Consider the following 16,159-nt stretch of genomic DNA (forward strand, 5'->3'; position numbering starts at 1 on the left):
TCCATATGGTGCTTAAAGAATGGCCCCCAGGACTAAATCTGTCTGAGATAGACCTCACCCATTCTGCTTTTTGGGTACACATATACGGGCTGCCCCTTGAAATGATGACGGAAAATAATGCTGTTAAAATAGGCAGTGTCATGGGAAATCTCCTTGAAATAGACCAAGCTTTTCTTCCTAGTAATGGAGTTAAGCAATTTCTCAAGATTAGAGTTGAGATTAACACTGAGAAACCTCTCTTTGAAGGTTTTTTCTTACCACGTTCAAACACTCATCCAGCAAAGATTAGCTTTAAGTACGAAAGACTCTCAGAGTTTTGCTATGGGTGTGGTCGGCTTGGTCATCTTCTTCAGACTTGCAATATTTTTATTAACCCAGTTGAAGAACCCTTGTTTGGATCATGGATGAGAGCAGAAGCTCAAGACTCACGAAGACTAATTAGGCTGGAAGAATCACACAGGGATCAAAATATTCAGTGCACACAGGCTTTTCACCTGCCAGATCAAATGGAAAAAATCCCCTTCTCTCTCCCGTCAGTACGTATTAGAGAATCTCCGCCCCATGATTGTTCAAGTACGAATGATCCTGCTAGAAAAAGTAGAAAAGTCGAACATCTGGGAAAAGGGAAAGCCATTATTGTCAATACCGAGGAAGGACAAAGGAAAGAGTTCTGCATCAACAAGCTTTTTTCGGCAACATCAGGTTTCGATGGAGATACCCTAAACGATGACACTGTTCAGCCAGATGCATTGTGTACATTACCATGCAAGCTAATCCAGTCACCACGTGGCACGGATCCGAGACCACAGACAAATGAGCCAGAATTCATTAAGGATGGCCGTCATTCTCTCAACATCAACTCAGTTCCTTCTGATCTCCAGACAACAAAACCTGTCCCCCAGTTTCCCTTCTTACACGTGTCCCCCCTGTCTCCTTCCAAGCCAATGCAGGATGAAGGAAATTCCTTTAATCTCCCTGTCCCCTTATCCTTGCCTAAAAGCCCTCAGGAACCCTCCAATCTGTTAGTCAACGAGGAATCCAAAGGGCCTCTATCTGTCGACCACAAGCTCAATTCCTTTATTCGACAGTTTATCTCACAGCTCAGAGAACAAAATAACCCAACTGAAACCCATAACCCAAGCCATAATATCTCACTCCTCGTTAGTCCCACGGGAAGGGCCTGTTTTGCCATAAATACAATCCAGCTGAGTCCAACCAATATTTTCTCCCCGACACATAGCAATCCTCCAAATCTTCCAGACTTATCTGATATACCTCCTTCCCCTTTTCAAAAATTACCCCAAAGCAAAATGTTCTCCCCTGTCGCAGAATCCCAACCATCTGTCCCTATCCAAACTGAGACTATGAGAAAGAGGAAATCTCAATTGGAAGAGAAGAGCAGCTTCTTAAATCCTCCAAAAAAATGTCTGCAATCCACTAGAATGTCTCTTGAAAGTATCGAAGATGACCAAAAGGAAGTAGATGGACCTGCAGCTGTAAGGATGGTCCCAGTTCAAGGAGAAGGAACCCAGCAAACAAGAACTGATAGGACTCAGAGAAAGGGCCCAACGAGGAGATCCACCATTATCATATATGCTCCTTATCAAACTCAGCATCTCAAGGCCACGGGTAACAAGTTTCAATCTCAGACCATGAATCTTTTCCCTATGAATCCAATGACTGATGTGGCAGGGTCCTCACTGCCACCAGAGGACCCATGAAAATTCAAGCTTGGAATTGCCGAGGCATCGCCCGACCTCGTGCCATCAGATCTCTTAGGGCAAATATTAGGGTTCATAACCCTGATATGATTTTCCTTTCAGAATGTTTACTAGCTTCTAATGACTGTGTCAGTATTGTTAATAGACTTGGTTATGCTTATTTTGTGTATTCTCCTCCTACTAGTAAATGGGGAGGGCTTTTGCTTTTATATCGACCCGGTGTTGATATAGAAACTGTTCATATATCTAGCAATATAATTTCTGTTTTGGTGTATTCTGATCCGTGTCATCAGCCATGGCTTCTCAATTTAGTCTACTGTCCTGCTTCCTACAGAAAGAAACAATTGTTCTGGGATCTCCTTTCGGGTATCATTAAATCATTTTCTGGTCCTTCTTTGGCTTTGGGTGATTTCAACTCCATTATATCACAATCTGAAAAAATGGGTGGGAATCCTTATGCTCAATCTTCTAAACCGAAAGACCTTGTTTTGTTTATGGAAATCATGGGTTTAGTTGATCTTGGTTATTCCGGTCCGAAATTTACTTGGTCCAATAATAGAACTGGTCTCCATAATATTAAGGAAAGACTTGATAGGAGTATTGCTAATACCTCTTGGATTCATTTGTTCCCTCAAGCTACTATTTCCACCCTCGCTCGTGTTTCATCTGATCATGCTCCCATTCTCCTTGATACAGCAAATAAGAAAAGTCTTCCAAAATCCTTCAAATTTGAAGAATTTTGGATCCGAGATCCCTCTATTTTTAAAGTTATCAAAGAGGCCTGGAGCTCTTTTTTTATTGGAACCCCTTCTTTCATCCTCGCAAAAAAACTCAAAACTACCAAAACAACTCTCAAGGAGTGGAATTATCATATCTTTGGACATATTCAATCCAATCTGAAGAACCTGTCATCCACTCTTTTATCTCTTCAAGCAAATGATCTTCAACCTTCCTCTTCCTCCTTGGAGAATGACCTCAAGGAAAACATTAATGAGCTGCTTCATAGAGAGGAATCATTGTGGCGACAAAAATCTAGAAATTCTTGGCTTATTTCTACTGATCTCAACACAAAATTTTTTCATGCCTCCACTGCTATCAGATGCAGAAGGAATAGCATTGATTGTCTAAAGATTGGTAGTAATAGTTGGTCTACTGACCAAGCTGAAATTTCTATCAAGATCCAGGAACATTTTCAAGCCATCTATTCCTCTTCCCATTCTGATTTGTCTGACAGCATTGGTAATCTGTTTCCTACAAAAATTTCGGATTCAGATAATGATTTCCTTTGTAAAATCCCAAACGAAGAGGAAATAGCTTCTGTGGTTAAGAAATTTCCCCCCACCAAGGCTCCCGGACCGGATGGTTTCACGGGCCTTTTCTACAAAATTTTTTGGGAAACAATCAAATCTGATTTGGTGGCGGCCGTTCAAAATTTTTTTATACATGGGAAATTGTTAAAGGAACTTAATCACACAAATCTTGTCTTGATACCAAAAGTTGATAATCCAAATGAGATTAACCAGTTCAGACCAATTAGCTTGTCAAATGTTTGCTACAAAATCATTGCTAAAATTCTTGCAAACAGATTAAAATCCATTCTCCCCAGTATTATCTCTCCGTGCCAATCTGCTTTCATCCCTGGTCGTCTTATTCAGGATAATACCATTCTTGCCCAGGAAATCTTCCATAGCATGAAAAAAAGAAAGGGTAGAATTGGTCAAATGGCCATTAAGATTGATATGGCAAAAGCTTTCGATTCCATGGAGTGGAACTTTATTCTTGAAGTACTCAAACATGCAGGTTTCAGACCACAATGGATTCATTGGATTCGTGAGTGTATTACAACGGTAACCTACTCCATCATCATTAATGGTTCCCCTCAAGGTTTTTTCCATCCTTCTAGGGGATTACGCCAAGGAGATCCCCTTTCTCCATTCCTCTTCATCCTGGGTACTGAGGTTTTGTCCAGACTTATTGAAAAAAAAGAACATCTCCAGAGCCTGAAGGGTATCAAGCTTTCTAGAGGCGGTCCTTTTATTTCTCATCTGCTTTTTGCAGATGATCTGTTTCTCTTTGGTTCAGCAACTGCTATGAATGCTCAAAATTTTTCTGAATGTCTTAATGTTTTTAATCAGTGGTCTGGGCAAAACATTAATGAAAGAAAATCATCTATCCACTTCAGCCGTAATACAACCCAGGAGGCTATTAATGATGTCAAGGCTTTTTTCAACTTCAGAACTTCCCCACCTAAATCAATTTATTTGGGTCTCCCCACTTCTAATGGTAATGACAGGAAAAGTTTCCTAAGTGACCTAATGGAGAAGATCCACAAAAAACTTCAGGGTTGGAAATCTAAACTTCTCTCTCAAGCTGCTCGAACTGTTCTCATCAGAGCTACTGCTAGCTCTATCACTTCCTATGTCATGTCTTCATCCCTCATCCCTAAGGCTATGAAAAAAAAGCTGGATTCCCTTTTTAGTAGATTTTGGTGGGGTTTTAATGATGGTGATGGCAAGAAATATACTCCCAAATCTTGGAAGTCTATTTGTTTGCCTAAGTCAATGGGTGGCCTTGGTTTAAGAAATATGAACTCTTTTAATTCTGCTTTGATTACCAAATTGGCTTGGTCCCTCCTCAATGATTCAAATAGCCTCTGGAAAAATGTCATTTCTCATAAATACTTAGGAACTAACTCTTTCCAGGAAGTTTCTCCTAAGTCTAATGACTCTCGTTTCTGGAAATGTCTACTCAAACAAAGGGATTTCCTCTATTCCAGCATTTGCTTCCAAATCAATAATGGCATTTCTACCAAAGTGTGGTCTGACCCCTGGATACCCTTCATTCCTAGTTCTAAACCTGAACCAAATCTGGATAATCAACTCGATGCTGATTCTCACATGATTGTCTCTGAGCTTATCTTAGAGGAGCCAAGGCGCTGGAATGTTCTTCTTCTTAACACTCTTTTTTCTAAAAGTTCCTCTAGAGAAATTCAAACAATTCCCCTGGCCAACCATAATTATCATCAGGTCCATGACAAGATCATATGGACTCACCATGCTTCTGGTATCTTTTCTGTAAAGTCAGCCTATGCAGCTCTTGTCTCTAGGAATAATTATTCCAACCCCAATATTCAGTTCAGTAATTGGAAGACTTTATGGAAAATGAAGATCCAAGATAGGCTGAAGCTTTTCCTTTGGAAAATTAGTCACAATATTCTTCCTACCAGAGTAAAAATCTCCAGGGTCATCCATTTAGAGGAACATCAAATTATATGCCCTCTTTGCAAGACTGAACCGGAGGATATCTCTCATCTTCTCTTCAACTGTCTTTATTCAAGAATTCTATGGAGACATTCAAAATGGCCCATTAACATCAACTCCTTTGCAAGCCAACATGTATCCATTTGGATAAAAAATATCCTTAATCCTTTGGAAAATCTTGGAATCCCAGAAGAAGATCATCATTCCTTCCAATTATTTGCTGTCATAGCTATGGATTGTCTTTGGTTTCTCAGGAATAAAAAAGTCCACAATCAGATTCAGGACTGTCCTTCACCTCTTGAATTTTTTGAGTCTGTGAATTCTATTTTTCAGCAACATGTTACAGCTTGGATCATTGAGAATAATCAAATGGGGAGAATGGAAGAAAGCTATGCAGGTTTCTTTTTGATTCGATTTGATGCGGCAATCAGAGACCAAGGAAGTATTTTAGCATCCATATACTGGAATGATTCAGGTGAAATCATTTTTGCAACCACAGATTTCAGTTGCAGTGTGAGTCCTAATCTTGGGGAAGCAAGAGCAGCATTGATGGCCATTTCCGAAGCAAAGAGACAGGGTCTTCAAAATATTTTACTAGAAGGGGACTCAAAAATTACCATTGAAGCAATTTCTAACCCTTCAGTGGTTCAGGACTGGACTCTGTTCCCTATTATCAGTGATATCAGACATCTTCTCCTTTCTTTCACTGTTTGGAAAGTTAGGAAAATTCATCGATCCAAGAATCGATGCGCGCATTCTTTGGCGCAATGGGCAGCGGCAACGCAAGCTTTTGGCAACATCCCTTTAATCCAATTACCCCATTCTCTGTTGAATTTTCATAGTGGAAATGATCCACCTTTTTCTCTTGTATAATTAAGAATTCCAGACTCTGTTGTATTTGGTTTTAGTTTTAATATAGTATCCATCTTGATCCAAAAAAAAAAAAAGAGAGAGATTTATATATATTTTTAAAGCAAACCACTTTTTTATTTTCCCGTGATAATAGTATACTGCATGACGGCGAATAAGTTGAGGGGAAACAAAGATCTCGCAACTAACAATTATTAATAACAAACCGACTTCTCTGTGTTGATATCAGAATAAAATAGCTTTGATTACCAATACCAACCTCATCTTTGTCATGTACCAATATAACAACTACCATGTTAGTAACGAGCTAGTACAACCAGGTTAAAATAATAAGACCATTGGAAAATGTTATAGGTTTCGATTTCTCGTAATTTAATATTGTATCTTAGAAAAATAGACATTTTTTTTATAATAGACATATCTTAGACTACTTTCCTTTATTTTTATTGGATGAGTTTTTTCTCCTGACTGAGTCCATTATACATGGGGACTTAAAACATGGGATATTAATAATTGCATGAATTTAAAACATGCGAGCCGGTCAAAGATCAAAATGAAAGTTTGACTTTTGGAAAAGATATTTCGTTGATTAATGTTAAATTAAAAGTTGCCTAGATTTTTAATTAGGATATGGGTACAAAATTATAAAATGGTTGGTACAAAGAATTTTCGCGTCTGCAATCTTTTAATTATTCATTTTGCTCATGAAAAGTTAATTAAAAATGACAAATAATGTATTAATTTTAATCTCTTAAATTTTAATTTAGTTGGACCTTAATTTAAAGTTTCAGACAGAAAATCCCAAAAAAAAATAAATGCCTATAGCAAAACCCAAATATTAATTTGAGTGCCCCTCATGAGAATGGTTCTTGTTGTTGAATTATTTCCCAAACAAAATTTTGAAGGATGCAGATTATATATAAATGCGTAGGGACATCCCGCTCCAATTTTTTTTTTTAGTTTTTTTTTTTACGTAGTGATTAAGAAAATATTTTTTAATAATATTATAAATTTTATTATTTTTTTAAATATTTAAAAGTTTTATAAAATTATGTGGTGGGATACGTTTATCATGTTTTTTTATTTTTAATGAAACTTCACGTTTATCATGTTTTGAGTATGGCTGGTTTGGCGCGGTAATTAATTATAATATAGATAGCAGAAAAGTGGGTGGGGATGTCCCTACGCCTCGTTATATATAAGGAAAATACTAGAGTTCCGGAGCTTCCATTGGAGCTCTAGTATATTTTATCACGTGTATTTTTTAGTTTTTTTATATAAAATTTTTTAATAATTTTAAATATTTAAAAAAAAATCATAATATTATTAAATAATATTTTCTTAATTACAAAATAAAATAAAAAATATTTTTTTATGATTTTTTTTATTTTATTTCGTAATTAAGAAAGTATTTTTTAATAATTCTTTTTTTTACTTTTTGATTAAGAAAATATTTTTAATGATGTTTTAAATTTATTTTATATTTTAAAATTATTAAAAAATATTAAAAATATATATATAAAAAATAACTTAAAAAAAAAAACACATAGAAACACATGTTATAACTCCGGCCTCCAGCAGAAGCTCCCAGCGAGAGCCCCCAACGGGAGCTGTAGCATCATCCTATACATAATTCTTGTAGCAGTTGAAAAAAAAAACAATGCACCAATAATATTCATCTGTTATCCTTGTTCCTTGGTAAATTTACAGGAGAGGATACCGCGTTAAATAGTTTTGTGTTGTCTAACTAGTAGACCAAGGGTACGTTTGGGTGCTGCTGAGGTGATCTAAATTGATATTTGAATTGTAATGTTTTATAGATATTATTGAGATGTGTTTGAATATAAGAAATATGTTAATATATGTGTTTGAATATATGAAATATGTTTAATTTTTTATAAAAAATTAAAAAAATAATGAATCTCATCAATAATTAGTTTAAGATAGGTCGAGATAAATTTGACACCCCAACATAGCTTAAAAGTTGTGATTAACAGCTACAATTAGGATAGTGCAAATAACTATTATGATCTATTTGTTGAAGATGTTCACATCTATTATATTTATGCTCAATAAATTATATACATAAGTCTCACATTTTTGTACATCACTAAAAAATATGTGAACTTATTATTTTATCCTCATATTTCATGAAATATGAGGATAAAAGAGTAAAACCACATATTTAAGAAAAGCGAGAACATAATTGGATATTTAGAGTCAAACAAAAGGGTTGCATGTGGCTAACCGATGGCGCATGACATTGTACTAGCGCGTGGGACTCACGTGCCGGTGGTGGAGAGGCAGCAAATGAGGGTTTTTCTTTTAAAGATTATAGGCCCATAAGTTGAATGGTGTGATGTGTGTACTGTTTTCATGTGTGGATATGTAGTGGTGTGCGATCTCGTTTAAATTCGAAAATGAGTTGAGATGAATTGTGAATAGTAATAAAATGAATTGTGAATAATAGTGAGATTTGTGAGTTAAAATTAATAAATAGTAATAAATAATAGTGAGATGAATTAAGATGAATTAAGAATCTAAACCGTGACTTTGAGTGGCTCAGACGATGTTTCGTTCTGAACTTTGTTCGATGAGGTTATTGGAAAAAGATGGTGATGATCATGATCTCCATGATCATAAGCTGATGTCTACTGATTCAATTAGTGATGAAGTCATTTTACAGATGGCCCTCGACTCAGCTTACAAGATGAAGGCTAGCCATAGGCTTTTATGTATTTTTACTGTTTGTTTGTTTGTTTGTCCTTTGCTGAGCTGTTTGATGAGGTGTATAGTTTTTAGTGGTAAAGTTTGTTATGTCCAGAGCTGTGAATTTTCCTTTTGCTCAAGAGGTAGGATGTACAGAGTACTTTATATATCCATCCATTTGTAAACAGTTAAACTTCATTGAAAAAATTTCTCGCAAGTAAGTTCACGTATCAAATTATGCATTAATATTAATATATAAGATATCTATTTAATAAAACGGTACGAATTAAAAATAAAAATAATTTTGATGAGATAGATAATCTTTTTTTTTCTTTCAAAATTTTTCTTTTTTTATTTTTTTTTAATAAAAAAATCATGTCAGCATTTGTATATGATTTGGTGTGCGAACTCGCTTATATATAATAAAAGTCTAATTCATTCAATCATTCAAGAAGAATATTAAAAAAATTTCTCAAATCTCTTCTTTCGAATTTCCTTACTGCTTCCTGAATCCTTACAGAGGTGGTAAATCTACAAAATCTACACCTTTTGAATCAAGTGGTGGCGCACTTGTATCACTTGGGTGGAGATCCATAACTCTGACACCTAGCTGGAAATACAGAAGGAAAAAAAAAAAATAGAAAACATCTAAAATACTGAAATAATAGGATAGAAAAAGGAACAGCGAGGAGGAGAAGCGAGTTTTCTCCTTGATTACTGCCGCACAGTACTTGGTTTAGTTTAAGAGTGCTTATTAAGTTATAGAAAGATTTTACAAACTGTATCCTTGTAGTACTGCTGCTTTTATTTCATTACGATGAGGCAATCTTATACTACTTTTATTTTACAATGATGATACGACATAACACATTAACATTTAAATATTTTTAAAAAAATATAAAGAATGATCTAATGGTAATTAAAGTAAAAATAAAATAAAATAATTATCCAATGTAATTAAAATGTCACATTCTACATAGTAAAATAAAAGTAGAATAACTCAAAAAATCATATTACAGAAAAATTAAAAGGAAACTGAGAGAAAATGAGAAATCCTTTCTTATGTGATTTTAATGTCATCTAAGTACTGTATTTAAACAAGATATAAATACTAGTTGCGCGCTAACCGACAAACTAAAGTTAGTTACGATGTAACTAAATGTCAGTTGTACAATATACTTATATGTCATCTATACATCTAACGGATAAGAATATGATTTGGAGCATTACTTGATAATCTTTTATCATTAGATTGATGTGGCACTATTTATAATTCTTCGATTTTTTTAAGAATGATTAATGTATTAACTCTTTCTTAATTAACTTTTGGGTCAAATATCATCCTTACGCCTCCTTAGATTATAAATGAAAATGATAAAAAATGTCTCCCTCGTAGGCATAGATCGAAATCGAAGTGACACCGTTGATGTAAGTTTAGCAAATGGAATGAGACATAAAATTTTTATTTCATCTTATCATTATAATTATTTAAATTTTTATATAAATATAATAAATAATTCAACTTTTTTAAATTTTAAAATAATAATAATATTAAAATATAATATTTTAAACTTTTATTTAAAATAAAAAATTTTCATCTCGCTATCCAAATCTATCAAGATGAATATGACGATTTCATGTAAAAGATAACCGACCAATGATTATGACTTATGAGTTTGACATTGAATAATGATATTTATTTTCTCAGATTAATATCAAGTCATCTTTTAGATTATAATTCAGTGGAAGATGGCTAAGAATTTCTAGGAAACAGGAGATTTCGTTTGACGGGAAGATAATATTTTTTCAGACTAATATCAAGTTACGTCTAGATTCTTCGGTAGAAGATGGCTAAGAATGAATTTCTAGGAAGCAGGATTTTGCTTGCGTCTGTGCTGGGTTTAGTCTTTTATTTTTCTGAAAAAGAATTAATTAAGGCTTTTAGATGTTAAGTTGTATTAGCAACTATAATCTCAAGAATAATATTAGATACAGACAATTTGAACGTATTTAATTTCAGCACACTTCTTTAAAAAAAGAAAAGTTAGGTTTGTGGTTGAGAAAATAATTTTTCTTGTCAATTTTAAATTTAATTATTATTTTTAAATAAAATATAGAAAATTTCCACGTATTAAAAATATAAATAGAGAAATATTATAATTATAAAGAAATTTTATAAAAATAAATTTATAAATTAAAATAAATTTTATAATAAAAATAATTTTATAATATAAAATAATACATCAATCTAACGTGACGTATCATTTTATTTATTTTTTTAGAATCTTATCATTTCTCGAATCCGAACATTCACACACTGTATGAACAAACGTGAGTGGACTGTAAGACAGGACGTTTCAACAACCAAAGCTTTCGTTTTTCTCGAACGACCCTCTTTAAGTAGCGGACCCACGTAAAGTCTTTAAACTTTGAAGTCGAAGTCGAAGTGTCGAACCCGTCTCTGTGCGTGTGTCTGTATCTCTCTCTCCTTTCTTTCTGTCATCAGTCATGGCTCAAACTACGCCAAACCACACACAAAAAGTGTCCGGCTGGGCAGCTCACGATTCCTCCGGCAAGATCACCCCTTACATCTTCACCCGAAGGTATAACAACTCGAGGAATTCTTTAATTTATTTTCCTTAAATGAACCACATATTCTCACTATTTCTCAATATTGTTTTCTCCGTTAATTGCTGATCATTAATCAAGGTATCGTCAATATGAATATGGCTTAAATATTTGTTGGCACGCAGAGAAAACGGCATAAACGATGTGACCATACGGGTATTGTACTGCGGCATTTGCCACACTGATCTCCACCAAGCTCGGAATGACTGGGGCATCACCATGTATCCTATCGTCCCCGGGTAACGTCGACATAACATCTATCTATCTATCTATAAATCTATCTCCAGTCTCCACCCTCTAGCTCGCGATCGTCGATTTCTCTGTAATTTGTAGAAGAATCCTAACGCGGTTATTATTTAATTACTCGTGTATGCTATGGTAGGCATGAGATTACAGGTGTGATCACCAAGGTGGGAAGCAACGTAAAGAGGTTCAAGGAAGGAGATCGAGTTGGGGTAGGGTGCTTGGCTGCGTCGTGTTTGGTGTGTGAGTTTTGCATCAACTCTCAGGAGAACTACTGCGACCAGATGCAGTTTTCATATAATGGCATCTTCTGGGATGGCAGTATCACTTATGGTGGCTACTCCAAAATGCTAGTGGCAGATCACAGGCAAGTGCATCGACTACTCCAAATTAAGAGTAACATATATTAGATAGAAAATTTTTATTTATCAACTATTACGTATCACACATAATTTTTTATTTTTATTTTTTATTAAATATATAATGTATAAATTATGAATAGAATAATTTAATTAATTAAAAAATATATATATATAACATACCATATGTGAAAAATCCGAGATTTGTAGGGATCCAGCTTACTCTCTTCCATCCAACGTTTTTTAGAGTACCACCATTTCCATTCGTGAAGCACTTGGTTGTGTTTAAAAAAAAAAAAAAAAAGGATAATGCTACACTAGATTCTCTCGATAAGCTATTTGGCATCTTGTTCATACATTTTTTATATCCTTAAATATTTTTAAAAAAATATAACATTATTAAAATATATTTTCTTAATTATTAATAAACAAAAAAAATCAAAATAATGTCTCGGGACCACCTCTTAGTGGTCCATGCTTCTTTTTTTTAAAAAAAAATTCGACAGGAAACCGAAAGTGAGGTCACATCATTGGATTGGTGGAGAGGCCAATATATATATATATATATATATATATATATATATATATAAAGTTCCTTATATTTTGTATGAAAGACGTTGTTACGTGCACTGAGAATTTTTATTCAAATTCTTTACCGAACACTACAATTCTCTATTTTATTTTTTATTTCACCATTTTTTTTAAAGTATTTAGATATTTTTTAAAAATAAAAAAATCACATATTCATTTAAAAAAATTTACTTAATCATTAAGTTAAAAAAAAAATTCGGTTGAAGATTTCTAGGCATAGTGTTTTCTTGTATGAAAGTCATAGTCCAAACTTAAATAATAAAAAAAAAAGGATAATAAAAAAGCGTAAGATACCCTATTCTGTCTTTCTCTTGAAACGTCATCTTAATTTCGCAAGGGGCACTACGATCGACGAGAATTTGATCTTGAAGGAAAAGAAGTACTCGTGGGTGTCTGTTCATTTTGTTTTTAGCGTTTACACAGAGAAATGAAGTTTGAAATATATAGCTTTTGTACATTGTTATATATTATTTTACACCTATCCTCGAACTTTCCTATCTACTTCCTCGCATGCGCAATTCATGATTCCCTCCATGCCTACGAGCAAAAGATGGTATATTTCATTTTCTAATATTAGACTGAAAATGACGGTTAGGGAGGACTTGGAGTTAGCATCCAACTAAAAACATATATAAAATGAGGAATATTTTAACTACAAGAAGATTACATAAAAATAAATTCATAAATTAACGTGACTTGATGCAGTACATCAAATTATAAAATTATTTTTAATATAAAATAGATTTAATACATCAATACGTGAAATCACATCAATTTATAAATTTATTTTTATGTAATATAATTGTACATATAGCAGTTTTCATATAAAATACTCATATGAGGCACATATTCTTCATACTTTTAAATGCATTTGTGCTTCAAGTACACATCAGCTTCCACCAATTTCTTTTTTATAAACTATATTTTATAATTCTGAACTTTATTTTATATATATATATATATATATATATATATATATATATTGCTTAGACTTGTAATTATTGAAGTTGACAATTGTTACTCTAAACTGCCAACTTTTGATAACTTGTAGTATGGTACTCTTGGCTAAGATTTCAACTTAAAGATCATTAATGAACATTAATATAATCTTTCACATAATTTTAATGGTCAAGTTTGACTCAGGAGGCATATATATACAATTACCAAGAACATGGGTAATCTAGGACATCAATTATATATAGATTAGGGTAGTTAGATAGCAAGGGATATAAATATATTGTAATTCATGATGCAAAATATAATCTCTTTATATGCACGTGATCTGATCACCAATATATTGAAGATGAGAGAAGTGTTCGATTCCCAAAAATATTTTATAAAAGTAATTCTATAAACTGATATGCCTGACTTATATTAATATGATACGTCGTTAGCTTTATAATAAAAGTAGCTAACTTTACAATCTAATATACTATATCAAACCATGTCATTTTAAAAGTTTACTAATTTTATGTAGAATCTTTTTGTGAATAAAGCATCTAATCTTACGATGAAATAAATGTTGACCAACAATATTCTATATCAATATGTGTGTAAATAATTATATTGACATATCCGTAAATATTGTAATATTTGGCATGAAGATATGTGGTGCACATTCCGGGAAATCTGCCCATGGACGCAGCAGCACCGCTTCTATGTGCCGGAATAACCATATTCAGCCCCATGAAAGAAAATAATATGGTGGCGTCGCCGGGGAAAAAGATGGGTATAGTCGGTCTGGGAGGCCTTGGACATGTGGCTGTCAAATTTGGCAAAGCATTTGGTCACCATGTCACTGTCATCAGCACCTCTCCATCCAAGGAAAAAGAGGCTAAACTGCGTTTGGGCGCAGATAACTTTATACTGAGCACCAGCGCCGAACAAATGCAGGTTTTAATGTTTTATACATCCCTGCAATTGCTTGGAATTTTTTAGATTTAGATTGAATTATACGTATAATATGCTGCAGCAGCTTCTATGCATTATATTTATGAGAAATATCTCAATTCAACTTTTTTAAATTTAAAAATAATAATAATATTAAAAAATAATATTTTAATAATATTTTTATCAATTTTTATATTTCATCTAAAACCATTTCATCTCATCTCTGAATCCAAACTAACCTTATTATAAAAAAGATCTATTATATTATATAAAATCACGTCAAGTTATAATTTTACTTTTTATGAAATCTTTTTATGCTCCTTTTTATTTATTGATACATTCAAAGTGTTTATTATGATTTCAATCCAAGTAAAGAAGTCGGGCTGTTTGAATTAAGAGACTTTCAGCTCATCTTATATCATCATTATAATTTTTTTAAATTTTTATATAAAATACAATAAATAATTCAACTTTTTTAAATTTTAAAATAAAAATAATATTTTATTTAACTTTTAACTTTCATTCCATCTCATCTCATCTTAACATACTATCAAAACCTCCCAATCTCACGAATCCTTCCATACTACTTGTTATGCATGTGAATTTTTGCAGCTGAAATAATTTATTTATATGGTTTTGGACGGCAGCATGAACCATAACCCGCCTACCCTTTTGCTTGAAAAAAAAAAAAAAAAGGGATGTCAGTGCTGGTTGGATCTAGGTTTCTGCTATTCGAACTCATTATTGCATTTGTCCTTCGGATCTGAGTGAATTAAATAGTTCAAGAAAGAAAAAAAAAGAAAGAAAAAAAGAAAGAAGGGATCCTCAGACTCTTATCTACTTTTTGCAATTGTCTGGTGCAGGAAGCTCGGAAGACCCTAGACTTTATTATAGATACAGTATCAGGACACCACTCTCTGGGTCCCATCTTGGAATTGCTCAAAGTGAATGGGACATTGGCACTTGTGGGTGCACCAGATAAACCCTTCGAAATGCCTTCTTTTCCTTTGCTTTTTGGTAAGAATTATGCTAATTTTTCAAGGCCTGGCCTTCGTTGTGATGCACAAGAAGTAATAGATCAAAATACAAATAAATAAATAAATTCTCTTTGCATTTATTTTACAGGAAAGAGAACAGTAAAGGGCAGTGTTATAGGAGGAATGGCAGACACACAAGAGATGATGGATGTTTGCGGGAAACAAAACATTACGTGCGACATCGAACTTATCACACCCGACCGAATCAACGAGGCGATGGAACGCCTCTCTAAGAATGATGTTCGCTATCGTTTTGTCATTGACATTGCCACTGACTCATCTAATAAGCTTTAAAAAGGGTACGTATAACGTAGTAGCTAGGACTTGTGAGGCATTGGCTGATGATGATCTCCTGATCTGTTTACTTGTGTTCTTGTTCTGTATAATAATAGAGTAGCCGAGTCCGTCAAGACTCAAGCATGTGTACGTTTCAAAGTTCAAGCACGTCCCAAATGAATAATACTCTCTCGATCGATCTCAACCTCAAATAATAAAGGCTAAATTACTTTTCAGATATATTAGATTTGTACTTTCTACGTACTGGTATTTGTGATTTAAAAAGTTTAGAATTAATCGGATTTGTTTGTTTTTGTAAATAAGATGAAATGAATTGAGATTAAAGTTAAAAATTAAATAAAATATTGTTAGAATACATTTTTTTAATATTATTTTTATTTTGAGATTTTGAAAAAATTAAATTATGTATTTTATTTTGTGTGAAAATTTGAAAATATTGTAATGATTAGATATAATGAGTTGAAATGAGTTGTGAAAACAAATTAGGCCAGAGTTGAAATCATATTTTAATACAAGGAAAGTTATATTTGCAGTCATGTGTTACTTAAACTTTA

At 33.2% G+C, this 16,159-nt stretch overlaps 1 protein-coding gene across 1 annotated transcript; it reads left to right on the plus strand.

The window, feature by feature from the left end:
• The first annotated feature begins 10,985 nt into the window (after positions 1-10,985).
• On the plus strand, positions 10,986-15,824 carry LOC109014223 (probable cinnamyl alcohol dehydrogenase 6). The gene is made up of 6 exons (XM_018996587.2): positions 10,986-11,163; positions 11,314-11,427; positions 11,571-11,798; positions 13,986-14,274; positions 15,135-15,288; positions 15,397-15,824. The coding sequence occupies exons 1-6, from the start codon at positions 11,069-11,071 to the stop codon at positions 15,600-15,602; spliced, it is 1,086 nt and encodes a 361-aa protein (XP_018852132.1). The 5' UTR covers positions 10,986-11,068; the 3' UTR covers positions 15,603-15,824.
• Positions 15,825-16,159: the final 335 nt, after the last annotated feature.

The sequence above is a fragment of the Juglans regia genome, chromosome 8 (genome assembly GCF_001411555.2).
Source record: "Juglans regia cultivar Chandler chromosome 8, Walnut 2.0, whole genome shotgun sequence".
Lineage (NCBI taxonomy): Eukaryota > Viridiplantae > Streptophyta > Magnoliopsida > Fagales > Juglandaceae > Juglans > Juglans regia.